This window comes from Hetaerina americana, unplaced genomic scaffold (genome assembly GCF_022747635.1).
Source record: "Hetaerina americana unplaced genomic scaffold, ioHetAmer1.1.p SCAF_15, whole genome shotgun sequence".
Lineage (NCBI taxonomy): Eukaryota > Metazoa > Arthropoda > Insecta > Odonata > Calopterygidae > Hetaerina > Hetaerina americana.
The window spans coordinates 12,582,338-12,601,473 of NW_027286625.1; the positions used below are offsets into that span (position 1 = coordinate 12,582,338).

The following is a 19,136-nucleotide window of genomic DNA, read 5'->3' on the forward strand; positions in this document are numbered from 1 at the left end:
TGACAGATCATCGAATCCACACAGCGAAAATCTCCGAGCGAACAAAAATAGTTCCTTATTTACACGAAAATAATCACTGACGCATTAATCGTCGATTTTTATACGCTCTGCAAATCCAAATCCACGAGGGCAAAGTTGAGCGGCGCGAGGGAATAGGCCGTTCCCTTGCCCGCGCCACTGCTTGTCGGGGAGGGCTATTCGGGAATCGCTGATCTATGAGCCCTCGAAAACTCGCAGGCTCACGAGTATCGCATAAATCCGACTTCCCTTCCTCGCCTGCACGTTTCAATCGGATCGAAAGGCAGTGCTCCCACGAAAGCACGCACACACGGGCGCCCGCGCCAAACCCGCCCCCCCCTCCCTTCTCCACTCTCGTCTTTTTTTCCATTCCACTCCCACACGCCGCGCTGGGGATAGGAAAAGGCGGGAAGGGAATGAGGGAAGAGGGGTAGGGGAATGAGAGAGAGAGTTGGAGAGAGTGCGTGTGTGTGTGAGAGAGAGAGAAGGGCTTCGGGTTGATGATATTCACCGCACCGCTGCAGGAGGAGGTCGCTTTCTGCTTTGGGAGATCCGTCCCTAGGGCCTGGGCGACTATTTCAAGACATCCGCCACCACGGGGATCCTCCAGGCAACTTGCCACAACCAAAGCTGGCGCGATAGCACGCCCGCGCAAAAGGCAGCGGGGGCGTGAGAGATGGGGCCGAGGGGGGGGGGGTTCGCGTCGCCCCCACCTCCACAGCACCCCCGTGCTCTTCCCCTCCTCTGCGGGTCGACATCATTGCATCACTTCCGCCACGGGGGGGTAAAATGGCGCGGGCGGTTAGGAGTTTAGGGGAAGGGGGAGTTTCACGAAATCCTGACTAAGATTATTTGGTGTAACTAATCAGAGAGGTGGATGCTGAAGAGGAGGACCTTTCATTCTCCCGTGGGGAGTACCTTGGCCGGTCACCAGGGTAGCCGTTCGTTTCATATGGATTCCCATTCTCGACTTCTCCTCAATTTTCCCGACTAACATGCCATGCTCTTATCACATTTTTCTCACGAGTGTTTGAAATGTGATTGGATACTTCTTTCAGAATCTTCCCTCATCGCTTCGCGTTGCTACTGGTATCACTGTAGTCGGTTTTATTATGGTTTTGATTTTCGCTTGGGACTGAGGGTGCGATGGCCTGAGGCGAACACGAACTGATCTCTCAAATAAAAATGTTCTCAGTCTCCGGTGACCATGTTATATTCCCGTTTTATATCAAATACCCGACTTTGAATGAATAAGTTGTCCACTTTCCACAATTCTTTTCGGAAATATGGAATGAATTGAGTATTTTCCAATTTTTTCCAACCCACTGGGCTCCCTGGATTCACCTAAAAATCTTTCGTGAACACACCTTTCGCCGTTCATCATTTCGTTCACGCGAACGATATGATTAAGGATCCTACGCTCAGATGCTATTGAAGGATCATTCGGAACCAACGAATGACGAAAAAAAATGCCGCTCGAAGAGCGTGACTAACCAAGGAAAACGCCACACCGCCATCCGCCCTGACGACTCATCTCCTTCGCTCCGGTCCTCGGTGGGTGAAACCACGGAAATAACCGGACGGAAATAATTTTCGATATTCAAAAAAGGGCAAAGGTTATAAGAATACAAATAACTATAAAATAACACCGGCCAGCAACTGAGATTTCCGTGATTAGCATGAAAACATTATGATAAATTACAATCTGTCAACGTGTTCATACGTCTTATAGCTGCATGCATTTGTACGCGATTTATTTGGCATCATAAACTGAAGATAATGCTTTTACTCTCTTGTTGGTGATAGATTTGAGTAAATATATGTATTTTTATTAGAAAAGACTATAAATTTGTTCTTCCACGTATATTTTTTATGCACGTCCTAGGATTCAACTTACAAAGTCATCATCAGGTAAGTCGAAACCTAGGTCGTGCATAAATAAATATATATTATATTAGGCATTGAACTTATAGTTACATTCATACGTACACATAAATATACGTAGACAGACGTAAATTCATTTAGCACAGATTTGCACATCGGAAAAAAAGTAAAAAAATATATGTGGAGGGACAAAGTATTTTATTTTCCGATATGAATCGCTTCCACAAAGTGACACCTCAAACCATTCGATTGTGTATGCTTACTTTTATGTAAAGACTATTTCCGAATTTTATTGGGATGATAAATAAAAATATAACATTAATGTAATGATGTCGCACGGTAACAATAATTAGTTAATTAGTGGCTCTACGTTACGATATTCGCTTGCTTTTTTTATCACTTAAGGAGGCGTTTATCATTAAATGTTACACCAAACACGAAAACAATATTTTTTTATCTAGTTACTATTTGCCGGATTTTAGGGTACTGGGTTGTAACTGTAAAAGGTATAAATTAAATTTGTAATGGCACTAATAAACACCTAGCCATGTCTGTTTAGCAAATCCCACGGAAAAAAATACCTGTCATAAGGAATTAAAATTCTTTTAAAAAATTTGCTTTAAAATATATAAGGAAATACCTGTTTACGAAAAAAATAGTCAAGCGCAAAGTACTTGGAAATTATACGCAAGAATAGTTTGCCTTAAGAAAAGAAGAAGCAATATTTTTTTAAAAATTATAAATAGACAATGACGTACTCGAGATGTCGTTTGATATAGGAGGGAAAAACTCAACCAACACTAAGCCCAACGGCAAGGACAAATTAAATCATGAAAATTAACAGCGTTTGAATTAAGCTGGATATATGAGGATACAATTCAAATTATGTTCCCTGTTCCCACTCCATATAATATGTATGAGGAGTCTAACATGAAAACAAAGAGTGCAGTGAGTTTAAAGATGCAATTTTCCATTAAAATATATTTCATTCCATTTTTGCCATAATGCAGTGACATTTAAATTTTTATTTTATTAATAGTGAAACAACGGCTTTATAAGCTCATGGCTTTAAACCACGCAAACCACAGAATTCTAGGCACGATTCATTCTTTTAACATCGGAAAGTAACACTTTCTCATACAAAAATACCTTCTTCCTCTAATGATTTCCATCCTTCTTATGGTATTGATTAAAGTAATGGAATTCATTGATTGCAAATTAGCGGACTGATAGGAATTAAATGGCAATTAAACTCTCTGAAAAATGCTGGATACAATTTTAGCGCTTATGAAAAGAAGTCAATATTTATCAACTCTAAAATATTATTACCAACGGATATCAGCATATATGGAAATATATTACACTTAATACAGAGAAAGTTCAATATTTACAACAATATTGGCCTATAAAAATACCAAAATGATATTTCAACTGTTCCACTGAGATAAAAATGATCAGCAGATATACGCCGGAAGCATATGACAATTGTGTAACCCAATAATGTCAATATCCAAGGACGTGAGAAGAGCAAAATGTGCTTATTGGCTTTCGAGTGAACCAGATTTTATATGAAAACACTATAAATGCTATCAAAAGAAGCTTCAAACAAATCTTAAGGCGTGGCTCCAAATACTCTTAAAGTTTTCATTAATTAAAAATCAAGAATTTCATTTTTGGACCCCAAGCATGGGTACTCCTCCTGATTACAAATTACCCCAACATCTTCTCCCATATTCAAATACTTGCATGCATAAAAACATATTCTACCTTATTACGTTTCTCTATAGAGGAATTAGTTTTGGTAGGGGAATACTTCAGCCTTAATCGTACCCCAACGGAGTTAATTCATTCCTATCATTGTCAACGCCGTCTTTATTCTCTCCAAGAAAACGCGTAGAAAATTCTTTCAGAGCTCCTCTATTCAGAAAATCATCATATAAATGAATTTATAAAAACTGCACAAATAAACAAAGATGAGGCTAATGTATTGAAACTCGGATGGTGATTGATTTCATCACCATCCGAGTTTCAATACAAAAGCCTCATCGTCAGAGTATCGTACAGATGATGCTAAAGCATCGAACCGGGGTCGCAATTCCGTGCTTATGATATTTGGAAAAGTTTTCAATAAATTTACCCGAAGTATTCCATCTATTTGCGATATTGTTGCTACTCTTTTGGAAAATAAGTAATTGGGAGACTAGACATGTCACGGACCATATGATCGATTTCTCACCGTGATAAAAAAAATAAGAAACACTGCGGTGAGTGAATCAGCGGCGCCAGAGCTGTCCGGATAAAAACACACCCCGGGGAAGCAGACTAGGACATGACGGGGACGGGTTTGGGGTGTTGACGGTGGTCAGTTACCACGACCACCAGTTAACGCCCGAGGGAGAAAAAAAGCAAGGGGACGAGGCGGACGAAACGAAGGTTCCGAAGTATCCATCCGCCGTGGGTCCGCTACACAATTCAATGACGCGTTTTGGGCGAGCGGCACCAATGGTCGAGAGGTGACAACCGCGAGGGTCGCAGGAAGGGAGAGGTGAGGGGTGGACACTCGAAACCGAGACCGTAAACCACCGAAACCGCACGAGCCACGAGGCGGAGCAAGCATCTGAGCATGCCGTGTGGACGGCGGGAAGCAACGCGACTGCAAGTGCACGCGAAAAAAAACTTTGGCGAACAAATAGGAAGGGGAGTACGTTGAGTCTTGGCGTTTCAGACGAAGGGGAAAACTGTTCGTTCCTTGCATGATGTCGTCCAGTTGCAAATTCAAAATTTTACTACGATTGCGTTGCCATTTTGTGGAGCAGCAACTCAACCTTAATTATTTTCGTGTCCGCACCAAAATCAATTAGGAAATAAAAGTATGCTTCAAGGAATATTTTTATATAAATTTTCTCTGCGTAAACTGTCAGTCTTTTTTCCGATAAAGCACGTATTAACTTAAAAGCGTAATAGGAATAGAGAGAGAAACATTAAAAATTCAATAGCCGGAATTAATATGCCGTTTGTGAATATTATTTTGAGAATCGGACCGGATCTTGGTAAAGTATTTCTTCAATATTTCACTAGAGAACAGAAAATCATTCAATGTCGGTCGTTCATGATTAATACCTGTACAAGTTTCACCAAGGAATATTTACTTCAATCGTTGGGGAGCCACATTACAACAAGAATGTCTTTCAGGGAAGAGAATTGAAAATTCAAAACAGATATGTAAGAACGAAGCAGTAAACATAATATTCAATTTAACTAATCTGAGGAGACCCTCCTCCGAGAGAAGCTTTTCTCGTTACTTATAGTTACCGCATACGTAGAGTTCTATCAATTTGTGAGATTAATAAAAAACCAGTCTGGGCCCTTTCCATTAGAAATCATTTGCTGATTCTACTCTGAATTTAATTTCAGGGCGAGTGTTTTGCGTTTTCCGCAATTTATTGGAGCTTGTACTGTTAAAGTATTTAATAATCTCTACACGAATTTACGACCATGATGACCCAACGCGAGAAAATTCATTCATAAATATCATATTCCTCTGCAGCTAGACTGGGAACGAGATTTGTACATACATTGTTTGGCACTCCTCTTTTCATACAGAATCAAATATCGGGCACGCTGACATATAATTAAGTTAAAAATAGTTTTAAGGTGACATATTTTATTATGTTTTAAATAACTTGGTGGAAGTTGACAAGAACTACATTCGCCAGAGTCACCAAAGGAACCACAGCCATAGAGATAATTATCTGGATTAATAAATATACTGTTCATCATATGGCTAACTAGGTTAATTAAAATAAATTGGGTTAAAACAAACTTTGGTATTTCAGGCTATGGTATTGTTCAAGTTTCATACTACTCTGAATTAGACTGTTGTTCCACGCCGAACAAGATTTTCTTACTCTCCAAATTTATTTATTTACTTATTTACACAATTACGTTGCAATTAGGCAAATTTCCTGGTTGCAACAGTCAAGTTAGGTCAAAGATAACTCTTACGACGAAAATTACATACGAGCACATAAAAACAGATAAACGATCACGAGATTGACCTGGAAGGTATAAGCGCAAAGAATTAATAGGAGTGTAAGAACTTTTCAATTATTTTTCAGCTAGCTACGAAGAGGAAGTTCACAAATAATGCTTAAATTAAGAAGAAAAAAGGCAGTGTTCATTCCAGCGTTGCATGCTCGGTTTGCACAATTATCCACATTATTAACACCGTGGAATCAATTTCTGTTTTGTCGTTCGCACCTGAAACAAACCATTCGCCTTCTTACACACCTGAGCAATGTTAATCTGTTTACCCTCTCCTTTTAGCACAGCCCCTCCCTCCCGCACGCCTGGGTGAAGTGAGTCACTTGATCCCGAGCGCAACAAGTATATGTATGCTTACGCCACAAAACCAACAAATACACACACTCGCACACACCAAACCACAGAAACTCGGACAAGCACATTCCGGCGGGGTAGTAAGACGTGAGGACTCTCCACGTTATAGACAACTGTTAAGGGCGGTTTAGCGGTGAGGAGAGGGAAAATGGGTGGCGACAAAACGAACGACTGGGAGCCAGATGGGACAGGAATACGGACGTGCGTGGATCACGGGAGGACGAGAAGATACAACGGGTGGAGGGGTAGCAGGGAAGGAGGGTCGGCAGGCACGACAATCAAAAACACGATGAAAACCACACACGGCGTGAGCGGCTCGAAAGGGCCGGCCAATCGGCTTACCTGGCGGTCGGACGGCCGTGGCTTTGAACGTGGGCGCCAAGGCGATGGAGCCTGGAACAGGCATGGCGCCGTCGTAGCGATTTCACGGCCGGCGGGAGGAGGAATGCGCGGGCGGAACGGAGATGCGTGTGCAGATGTCGCGAGGACGGACGGGAAGAAGCAGAAAGGAGAAAAGAAAACAAGGAGAGATAAACGAAACAGTTTCCAGGATCGCGCGAGGTAGTTGGCGAGAAGACGGGGACGGGTCTGGGGTTGGATCCGAGACGGCACGGGCAGGGAAAAACAACGAAACTCGGGAAAAAAGATAACGACGGCACCACGGGGGAAAAAGTGCTAAGGCACGAGAGTCGAGCTCTTCACTGGCGTCCTGCGCTGCTCGGCTGTCCCTCAGCAATCCGCTAGAAACATCCGCTCATCACTCCTCCCACCTGTCCGCGGACGTCGTCCACGCGCGCACCCGCGAGGAGGAAACGGAAAAGTCCCCTCGCACACGGGGTCGATCGAAAATTTAAAAAAAAACACAAGACGAAAACGAACGAAAGGGCGCACAATCGAGTATCCCGACGGCAGCGGACTCCCAGACTTTTCACTGCGGATGGGGGATTGCCAGAAGATGGAACTGAGAGGGAGGGAAGCGAGTTGGGAGAAGAGTGGGCCTTGCGCGGCGCCTGAGAGGAGTGAGGCGTGGCCGCGGAGTGGGGGAGGAGGGCAAGGAGGAGGAGCCGAAAGTGGCGCGGTGCCGGGGGAGCACAGGGATCCCACAGGCGGTGTAGGAGGTGGTGGCGGAGGAAAGAGCGCGCGCCCGCTAAGTACGCCGGGGGCGGAGAAGGAGAGCCCAGCGATGACGTCCTCTCCCGGCTGAAGGGAATCCACAGACTACCTCTCGATCGCGGGGAAACGCGGTGAGCTCACGGGGAGAGGAGCACGGCGGTGGGGGGGGGAGTTGGAGAGGTGGTGGAGGAGGTGGGAGGGAGGACGTAAGACGGTGGAGGCTTGGAAGCTAAGGGGCGAGAAAAATAAGGGAGCGTGAGAGAAGAGAGAGGGAAAGGTGTGGGAGGAAAAGGGGAGAGTGGAGAGAGAGGAAGGGATGGAGAAGAGAGAAGGAAAAAATGGAGCGGAAGGGAGAGAGGGGATGGAGAGGTCGGTTGCGATGGAAGGAAGAGGGAGAAGGTGGATGGAGCGGAGGAAAGTTTGGGAAGAAGAGAGAGAGAGGGGGAAGATACAGGGGAGGGGGTTTAGAGGAGATTCAGGGGGTGGGAGGGTTGGTGGAGTGAGGGAGGGAGACGCGGAATTGGATGGATGGATGTGGATTTGGAGGCTCGTCAAAATTTCGTTATTGGCGGTGGGGAGAGAGATAGAGGGAGACAGCTCGTTCCCTCTAAACCTCGTAACCACCGAAAAGAGTACCGGGCAGTTGAGTACTTGATAAATAAATAAACGGCGATGAAGTACATTTTCCCACCTTCAACCACCTTGCCGTCGAAAGGAGAGCCACAGAGGGTGAATAAAGAGGTGCCCTAACGATACAATTGCGCACCACATCTGAAAATTTAATCATCTACCCTTGACAGGTGCACGGCTAAAAACGCGAAAAGAGTGCAGCGAATCACTGCGTTATCATACGATGCAACTATCCGAATTGAAATCTTTCCATTAAATCTTTAATAGTATGCCTATCGTATTGGTACATAGTGGGTGCATCACTGTCATACGTTCGCCAGAACCACAAGTAAGAAACCTATGATGACGTATTTTAGAAATTTATTGCAAAGGATATTGCAACATTTTCCGCCAGTTTTCAAGGTAATTGAATGTAGCTATAAGTCATAGTTAGGTGATCAATAATTTTACAGCAATACTCACACAATTGTTTAAAAAAGTTAATCTTGTATCAGAGGGAATAGTCGAAAAGAACTCTAAAAATCACTTCATGCGTGAGTCTTTTCCGTACGAATAATTGGTGGTAATGCTGTACATATTTTAATTAAATAATTGATATTTATTAATTTCTATCAGGCACTCTTGCTTCTTTCCTATTCACTTAATCGCCCAAATTCATTCATAACCAATCAAAGTGTAGATCCGAAGGAGGAAGGATAATCTACGACTCCCATCACATCAAGATGCTCGAAAAATGCGATCCATAGAAATAAATCGACTTTAGAATAAAACGATGTGATATACTACATTCAACTACAGTGTCAAGTTATGATCTATATTGATATATACAAATCAGGTCTTGATATCTAGTTGAAAATGCCTATATTTTCTAATAACATTGTCGTATGTTTTACTTTGAATATATTCCTTCCATTGCCTCAATATCTAACTTTGATGCAGCCGGAACAAGAGTCATTTCATATGAGTCCTTACAGCCGGCAGGATTTTGTATAAGTTGTTTTCCGATAAATAGGAGATTGGCAGGGAAAAAAAGGATAGGTCGAACATATTGGAAGGAGAAGAAGTAAGCGGATGCTGGAGAGGGAATTCGGCAGTACCTATGGAGGGGAAGAATTTTCAGGACAGGGTAGCTGAGCTGGAGGGAGTTGGAAAGGAATGTGTGGAGGAGAGGAAATAAGCAGATGTACATGTAACATTAGTGCGCCAAACAAGATTCTTCAAAAATTCTCAATCCATGTTTCCAATACGTCATGGCCAAGTGTCAGTCTTCGATGGTGACAGATTCATGGACAATCGGTTTTTCATCATTCAAACGAAATCACGACTGACTTACTCATATAGTCAGGTGCATCTTAAAAAAATAACTGATAACTTCCATGCTGCTTTTTCCAAGTAGATATTATTTTGGAATACTGGACATACTCTTCTAGCAAAAATTTACTCATAAGATCAGTAAATTTGACAAAAACGACAAAACCTTATACGATATATGCGAACTAAGAAGTCCACGAAGAGAAAAGCAAAGCAGCTATCGAAAGATATCTCAATCTTTATTGAAATAAGCAAGTGCTGAAGCAGATAATCTTTTGGAGCGTTCATTTTCACTTTTTTGAAAGTTTGGGTTGAAATCAAAGCAAATTATTTTGTATTCACTCAAGGTTTTCCACATAGCCAAAAATGAGGTCGGCTTTAGAAAGAGGGGAGTAATGCGTTATATCACTACGGTAATGAAGGCATCAGTAGAAAGTAAAACCTGAATTAGGCTGCCTTTGTGTACTTCGTGACTTTTGAGATGGTGTAGAGTGGTCAAAGTTAATGGATATATTGCGGAATATGGGATTAGACTGGAGATATAGGCAACTTATTAGAAACTGATACATGAATCAGACGGCACAGTTAGAAGAGGGAGGATAGGTTTGGGCAATGATTGGCAGGAGGCTGAGACATTGGTGATTGTAATCACCAGTACTTTTCTTCATGTATGTGCTAAGTACACTGCATATGTTTTAAGCTATTTACATTTAAAATTTTACTTTGAAAACTGACTTTTTCCTTTAAATAGCATTTTAGTGCTCACCGTATGTATTAAAAGGCCCAGCTTCTTGAAAATCCCAGAAGACAGCGTCAACAATCGTGAAAATTGTGACTCAAAACTCCGCCCATAACCTGACAAGTAGATGTATTCAAAAACCTTGATTCACAAAAATGTATTTGAGCGGAAATTTGGAATAAAAAAAATTGGAAATAAAAATAAATGGAATCATTGTGAGAAAAATTAAGAACTATCGATTAGGTTTCCATCTGGCAGAAATTTTTCCTGTGACCAGCATAGACAAAATATTTTTGAGGCGCCGACTCGATTGAAAACAGTTCCACTTTTAAACGAACGTCTGTTTCATTCCGAGCTACGCGTTGAAAGTTTTTTGGATTTTAGAGGTTTATTTAAGGTCGAGCGAGATGCAAATGGAAGCAGAGAAAACGAAGGAGGGACGAAAATGGAAAGACGAAGAAAAAAATAAGTCGTGAATCAGAGACAGATGGAAGAAAACACTCTTTCCGCTTGCGGGCGATATTGATATGCATCGATCAACTTAGATCTGGTATCAGAGCGTGTTATTTTCCTCTTCTTTTACTTCATGATGAACTCCACAAATTAATAAAAGTTTATTTGAAGCTTACCTCTTTGAACATACTAAAAGACTACATTGTTAAAAATTGAGTTAAGTAATAACACCTGATCTTAAATTATCTTCAATATTTTAGAATTTATACGTTTTGCCTGTTCTTAACACGAGCTTTTTGTCTATGTAGAAGCAACTTGAGGTCAAATCGCTCTATTAAAACAATAGCCATATATATTTTGTCATGCCTCGCATCAAAAACGAAGTTGATAATTTAGATCCGCGTTGCAAATAAGCATTGTTTAAAACAGGATATTCTATACAACTATTTTCCACAAATAAGAAAAGGAATTGATATCCATGGTAGCACTATTCAGGCTTATTTTAGTACCACGTTCGTCATGATGGAAACAAGTATTAAGTATATTATATTGTCGGCCGGTTAAGATTTAAAACTATATGTTACTATTCTTTGACATCACAGCGAGATTTTATAATATACCGAACCCTTTGAACTATTTTAAGCTTCAGATGTTATTAATCAACAAATAAATCAGAAAGGGACTATAGTTTCCGAAAGCACATCATAATAAACATGACGGTACGGCGGAAAACCAGAAGGGAATATACAAGCAGTTTATTGGGGAACCTTTCCTACTTCTAGAGTCGGCCCATTCTGATGCCAGGCTTGCTTATTTATAAGCCGATTGATTATGATATACGAATTGAGAGCAGGTATGATTACAACATACGTCTCACGAGTAATGATGCGGGAGTTAACTATGGATGGGTGATATCTTCCTTTTACCTCCCAATCTGTCAACTCCGCGTTTTGGAACGCCCAAAACTAGAGATATGGTAGTTTATGAATGAAATATACAGCGATTGCTCTTTTTGGTTTTTATGATCGTGCTCATACATAATAGCACTGGTATAATCAGAGTTATTAATGTATGAACGAGAAAGAATAAAGCACTTCAAATAAATATTCATTATTTATATCGAGAAGACAATAAATGAATTTCAAGTTAGCGATGCAGATATAAAAGGCGTTTTTGGGAATCAGGATCGCGTAGTATGATTTAGACTGGATTTTTGCGGCTCGGCAAAACCCAAAAAAAAGTTTTCAAAGTAAAAAAAATCTTTTGACAGTACAAAATTAATTCAGCTATTGAAAGGAAAATTTATTGACATTTAAGTTAGATACAGGTATGCTTACCAATGAAATCAGCAAATAAAATAATAGTGGAAGAATCCAAATATGCCAATGAAGGAGAATGATGAGGGCCAAAAATTTGTATCAAATGACTAACGGAGAAGAGTAGACAAATGTACTTCATGAAGAGTAAACCAGAAAGATACATTCAGAAAACAAAAAGCAAAGGCAATAGTATTAAGGAACTCATCTAATATTTTTGAATTAACGTTGGGTATATAATAACTACAAACCATCCCCACATTATATCCTTCAGAGCATGGATACATTTTTGCATACATGGATTTTTGATACATGAATTTCATCTCTATCTTTCCCAGTCCCGACCACCGTTGAGCTGGAGAAATGGGAGAGGAAATAAAGGAAATTATGGATTTGGGGAGGAACTTGGGGGGAGGAAGGGGAAGAAGGGTACTGGAGGACGGAGGGGGAAAGGGGCCAAATGTTCCGATTAATTTTCCTCCCTCGTAACCATTGACGTGGGCAGGAATTACACAGAAGAATAGTCTTTCCAGCCTAAACTCTGCCATGGATATATGGTGGACTTCTCAATTTTAAATCAATCAATAGACTCGCCGTTTTCTAGCATTGTCTTTCAAGAGCCGTAAATATCGGCTACTGACTAAATATTGATTAAGAAATTTCATTTATGGTGGAATTCATCCCTATCCGACCATTCAAGGGCACTCACTACTCCCATGCATCGGCTACGGCTAGCATTGTATACCACCAGATAAATCTATTTATAATAAAAAATAGACGAAAATCAAACAGTATAAATATAATTCAATACAATAAAGAGCAACATAATTTGTATTTTACAACTTCGACGTCTAGGGAAATAAGTTAAATCAACGTAATAGCTAGTTTTACAACGGAATTCTTAAGAGTTGACAGGTAAAACAATGGCCAAAAAGAATAAATTTCTGGTGTTTATTTGGAAAACTCAACTTCCAACTGGATTGTTTACCTCAGTTGTTTCATGTAATGAGGCGAAGAATATCAAGGAATTGATTATTTCGCAAATACTGGCGAATAACATTCGAAAAATGTTGTTCAGCATATGAATTTCTCGAGAAAATGAGTCAATCTACGAAATACTTGTCCCACTACGTCATTGCTTATCAATCGTGGAGGCCTATTGGCTAAGGACGTAGGGAAAAACAATGATTTAGTGGATATTTGAACAATAGACCTCATTTCAAATCAGTTATGATACGGAAAACGTTCGAAAATAGCATCCAATATATTCAACGTCAATTCCATAAATATTGCTACTACAAGACAATCGTATAAGTCAAGCGTTGCAATTTATTTAGTTTGATAATGGCTTTTAAAAAAGTTCTAAATTGCAGTTTAACGAGGTCACACTGTTTAACGGGTTTGCGACCATGGAGAATCCCAGCTACATTTTTTGTCATTTTCAACTCACCCTAGTAGGACGACACCATAGTACAGTAATTTATTTGCTTTTACAGTTGAATTTACTGATAGAGGTCCGCCTGGGGAATGTATTTCTGTGGGAGTTTGGTGGGAGAGCTGGTATAATTTATGTTATTGGTTGTGACGATTCAAGCCAATTTCATCGTTAAATACCGCTGACCCCAATTATGTTGCTTTTATACTAGTAGAACGATAAATTGGCCCTTCAAAAATCATTGGCCCAATGAAAGTACCGCTGTAAAAAAATCGAATGCGCAGATACATCAACCCATGACCACCTCATCAACGCCCTACTCTCAGTAAGTTTACGTCACACGTTGAGGAGGAACGTGGGATGACGAAGGGAGGAGAAACGGGGGGATAAAAGAACATCACCAAATTGCAGAGTTTTAAAAAAAATTGTATGAGATATTATGAGGAAATTGGGTATTTTTTACGCTCCTTACGTTGGTGGCGATGGATTTTTTATTGTTTCTCCGCGGTACTTTTTGCTCCCTATTGCCGACGTGACCTCCATTGAAAAACCGGGCCATCCTTAAGGGTTGTAAGATACACATCTAGGTGCTTGCTTGCGCGTGCCATTCATGAAAGTGCTCGTCCTTTAAATTTAAAAAACGATTGGGGGAAAAAGGTAGCGTAATAAAATTAGCGTAAAACGCCACACTACTGATTACTTTATTCCCTTATTACTGTAAACGAACGCTACGTAATAAATATGCTATAACCGACTTAAAGGAAACTTACGCTTCAAAAGATTGTATTCATTCAAGTTTTTAAATTATACTCATCACGAGATCTCATCCAGATGCGCACAAATGATTGAATTCGAAGAACTAATACGGATGTGAGTCATTATTTGAAAAAATTACACGTAGAAAGAATTTTCATAAATAAGAAGTTAATTTTATTTTTAATTTACCCACCGAGCGATTAATTTCATTTTTGTGTGATAGATTATAATAAACAAATTAATTTTAAATATACAGGTAAAATAATCGTTAAGTGGGTCGCGGTAGTCCAGGGCATACAGCGTTGGACTACTGACCGGAGGGCCCGGGTCCGATTCCCGGGCAAGCCTCTCTTGGCACCTGCGGCTCAACCCAAGCTATGTGATTTTACGGGTACCAGATCTTTATAGGAAATCAAGACCACCACCTTTTTTATCAAACTTGTGTATTTTGCTATACTTTATCCACTGAAGTAGCAAACAAAGCGTTCGACAAAAGATATGTCTTTGCACTCACTGAAAGATATCTGTAACCACCTGTTCCTAATTTGAATATCTTCCCTCAAGTTTTTTTATTCCTTCCAAAGCATATAAAATGACCCATTGAATTAAATCTCATGCATAACATTAAAAAAACCCTACCGCAAGTTACCGGCGAGGATAATTTCATTGTGTTTCCGAGGGAATTGCAAACTACCGTTAACGTCTGATTAATTATGCCACTTTCTCGGTAAGTTATAAATATATATATTTGTGATTTGTAATTTCCATATATAATGGACGTCACAGAGTAAAATATTTCCGCCTTGGTTTTCCCAGCTGCATATTCTTGAATTATCTATCCTCTTTTGGCAGACAGATATAGGTTTCTAAGCAAAGTTGGCAAAGGTGGCTTTCAGCTCTAAAAAGATGAAGTAAAAAAGCGAGGAGATGGGTTTGAAGAGTGACGGGTTATTGGCACTGACAAGATGGGTGGACGGCCAATGAGATAAGACGGTGGTAGCGAAGAGCCGGTTTGAGGGAAAGGAAGGAATACGTGGATCTCTATAAGTTACGGTAACCCCCGCTTTTTCTCAGCCCCTATGAGCTTAATGAGCTGAGAACTGCGCAGGTATCTTCGATGAAATTAGCGTCCGCGATAATTTCATAACTATTGGGAACAAGCGCCGATTGCCTATACGCACGTGGAAAGAGCTACAAAGAAAAACTCGGGTAATTTATGAAATCTTTATTTTAGCCCGACAATATTATTTAAAATATCCTCCACATCTTTCTTACAACATTATTCGACTTTTTATGGATTGCAGGTAGTTTTCATGAAGTAAATAATGCTATGGAATGAGTTTTCTACGGTGTAAAACTGTTTCAAACTTTTCGGTTAAAATCCACCGAAATATGAATAGAGAATGAAATAGGCAGTTGAGGAAAGTATTCTTATATTCCGCCCGGGAGTACTAATTGATTAATTAGAAAACACATTGAAACCAGTCGTTCTTGACGATTTACTGAAAAACCCGCTACTACGACCAAGATATCCAGAATATCACTCCAGTCTTATCGCAACGTGTAGTGCATTTATTTCTACGTCGATCGTTGACCCATATCGTAAGGAAATCCGACAGGTAAAGACAGGAAACCAGATTATCCATACCTTGGAAAAATACAAGTAAAGTTTTGAAGAAGGGAGACTTGGTGGTGCAATTTTTATGCCATTATTACTAAAATAGACCTAAAGGGCGGCGACATTACCGTCTAAAGTGAAGGTCACGGGTCCGAACTATCTATGTCCAAATTTCAGCACGATAATATATGATATAACCAACCCTTCGAAACGTCAATAAAACCAATTTATACCGCTGAAATCCACAGAAATTGATTTATTTTACGTTCTTCATGTCCTTTTGTGTGCCAATACTACGATTGCCACGATTTTCCATTCCACCAGAGATTTCCGACGATACGACTGAAATAAAACCCGATATTTCAAGAGGGGTTTAAAGAGAATATTAAGTTAATCTAAGTCAACGCTTACAAGTCATATGAATGAATAATAAAAGCATGATGTAGTATTAAAACATCATGAGGTGCGATGGATGATGGATTTTTTAGCTTGTTTATATTTTTAACGTAATCTGTGGAAAAAAGATAAACTTTAAGAACGACAATGGATATGATCTTGGATGTGGTCTTCGATTATCCAACGTTTAATGAATTTTAAGCTAAGGCAGTTCAAAAATTGAGAGAAAAAAAAGTTCCGGGAAACTTGACGAAGAAACTAAATCTAGCTGATGAAATGCTTTCAAGAAGTTGGCTAGTGGAATGCAGGAGTACAAAATACCTCCCTAAAATTACTGCTGCGACAGAGATTGTTATTTGAGCATCAGTTCAGTGATATACAAGAACTAAAAAATACGTAGAAATGCATCAGAACTTTTACTTTTACGAATGAAACAACCTAATTTTTACATTTTAGAATTACAGTGAGGGTACCGCGAATCAAACATCTCCCAACAACCTAAAAGTCGTCCGATTTCCTAATTTTAACTCAAGGTGAATATTTATAGCTTTTAGTTTGTAGATTCGCATCTAAACAGTTGATGAAATCCAATAAAATGGAACGCTTTCATACGCCGGCGTTTGGTTCCTCAAAGACGGAGGAAGATGCCTAGCAATACTTGCCATCATCTCTTTTTAAATTTAGATAGTTCCAGTAACCAAGCCCTGCCCACACCTTTCTTCACTTCCATTAGTTACTTTCCACCAGTGAAGTCTTTGTGATATCTGATATTATTTCATCCAACATAGAGAGATATGAAAAGGATGCCCCAGGTCACATCGTATGTCACGGAGAAATAAATTTTCCTGCCCAGTCATCAACTCGTTCTAAGTCTAATTTCAGACAGTAAAACTTTGAGTACACAATGAAATTGCTTCTACCCTACCTATGAACTGCTATAAAAACAGTTCATTGTAGGAGAAACTTTTTCAATATGGTTTTGAAGACAATTATGGAAAATCAAGCGGTGCAAAAAGTGATAATTTAGATCATAGTAAGGATAAAAAAAAGATTATATAGGCCATTGAATCCACCAACATCACAACCGCAACGGTATTCAATCCAAATTTTCGTTTAGGTTACACTTAGCTCATACTAATCCCCAGTGCAGATTTCACATATTTATTAGGGTTATGGGAGCCAGTCCCTTTCCTTCCGACACATATTTTTCTCAAATTAAACTGATATTCAGAAAATCCTAGCTACTCAATATTTCTATCTAAAGGTATCACACGAATTTAATTTCGAGATTCTGGTGGGCAGCCGAGCCCTTCTGGACTACTACATCACTAGGACACAGAATATCACATGAAAAAGATAAATTGAATGAAATGGACCCATTATGGTCCTTGATGATTTCGTGAAAAGGGCAGCTAAAAAAATGAAAACATTAAATAATAGAAGGGAGGCATATGCCTTGGAATTAAAAGCTTAGACATTTTTAATGAATTTATGAATGTACGAGTTAGAACCTCGTATTTGAGCATCAAAAACCTATGTTTTAGCTAGTGATGATGCCAATTTTAAACAATGAACTAAAGTGAATCATGACAAAACTTCAATTTATGAAGTAAAATGGGTGGTGAATCTAAGTTACGTACATATGAATTCCAAATGGGTTATGCATTCTTTTATCGAATCTTCATCCTCAAAAACATTACAAGTAAAACTTAATTACAGGCTAAAGTTACGACTTACTACAGGCAATCCTTCGGGATTTATGAATGGCATTTGGCCCATGTCGCTATGATTCGCAATATTACTTTATTCTCATAGAGAAAGGAGCAATGAACTATTGGCACTACATAACATCCATGCCTTGCGTGTTCTTCCCATACAGAGTTGGCACACTAAGATTAAGATGCCCATCAACCAGAGAATGAAATCAAACTCGTCACCCACCCAGTGGTTCGACAGTAAAAGTGCAGAGACCTCTTTCTCTGAGAAACCTAAGTAACAGACACCGGCTTCGCTGAGAAAGAGTGTTTTTTGCTCGCGAGGGAAACATCCAAAATATCACACCGGTACCAGACGTCCTATTAAGTTGAGGGAGAAGGATGAGCAGAGAAAGGGTCGTCGAAGGGATGATGCCCTGGAACCGCGCACTGCCAATCTTTGACCCGAGATCGAGCCATGTGTTACCGACCTCACCCTGAAAGGCGGATCCGAATGATTAAGTTTCGACAGACAGCTCTCAGGGACCAGAAGAGGGGAGTGGGGTCGTAGCCCCGGCGCTAACGGACGAAGGGTGGCCGTCGTCCGCAATCAGCCAGCTTGTCCCTCCCGATCGACCTTCTTTCATCACTTTCTAAGGACCCCCTACCACCCTCCCCGTTCTCCGTCACAACTCGGTCTCCCCCTCCTACTGGGAGTTCTCCCCTCGAAAGCCACCTCTTGGCACCGCTGCGTTCCCCGGCGGCACGTCCCCGAACAGATTTTCACACCCTTAAGAGAAAAAAAGAAAGATCCCACAGAGGACGCCCTCGTGACTAAACGTCTAAACATATCCTCGCACTATTCTCGTCGGTACCCACCTGGATTAATTCGCACGATCGGTTCCCTCTCGCTCATTTTGCTGGGGGGCGTTGTGTGCGGAAATGGAGGAAGGAGGAAATTAATTCGTCTCATAATTTTTTTCACAAAGATGAGAACTTAGGTAATGTTTTTGAAGGAAGCAATGCAGTAACGGTATTAAAAGAGGAACTAAGTGTGTTAAATATGCTTTCACAAAGAGGAAGGAATTGATGGTAGGGAGCTTAAGAAAAAAATGTTGAAAATACTAGTGAAAACTATAATATGGAGTGTTGTATTGCACAATACCTCACTTGGCCACTGAGGCAAGGGAGTAAAAGTAGGCATTTGCGATGTGGGTGTGGTGAAAAATGGAAAAATAGAATGAACGGCAAGGAAAACAAACGAAGAAGTTTGAGGCATGGTGAAGGAAGAGAAATTGATGGGTAAAATTCAAATAGAACTGGAAAAATGGATGGAATTCCCGCGGGTTGCGTGGCAATGAAATTGTGAAAACTG

General features: G+C 40.3%; 1 protein-coding gene across 9 annotated transcripts in view; it reads right to left on the reverse strand.

The window, feature by feature from the left end:
• CAP (Cbl-associated protein) overlaps positions 1-19,136 on the reverse strand; it is a 407,290-nt gene that overhangs the window by 94,137 nt on the left and 294,017 nt on the right. For 8 of the 9 annotated variants that reach the window (XM_071583868.1, XM_071583873.1, XM_071583875.1 and 5 more), the window contains one exon: positions 6,643-6,693. The exons of the other annotated variant lie outside the window; for it this stretch is intronic. In XM_071583868.1, the coding sequence (XP_071439969.1) occupies positions 6,643-6,693 (51 nt within the window). The remainder of the gene's footprint in view (positions 1-6,642; positions 6,694-19,136) is intronic. 9 annotated transcript variants of the gene reach the window in all.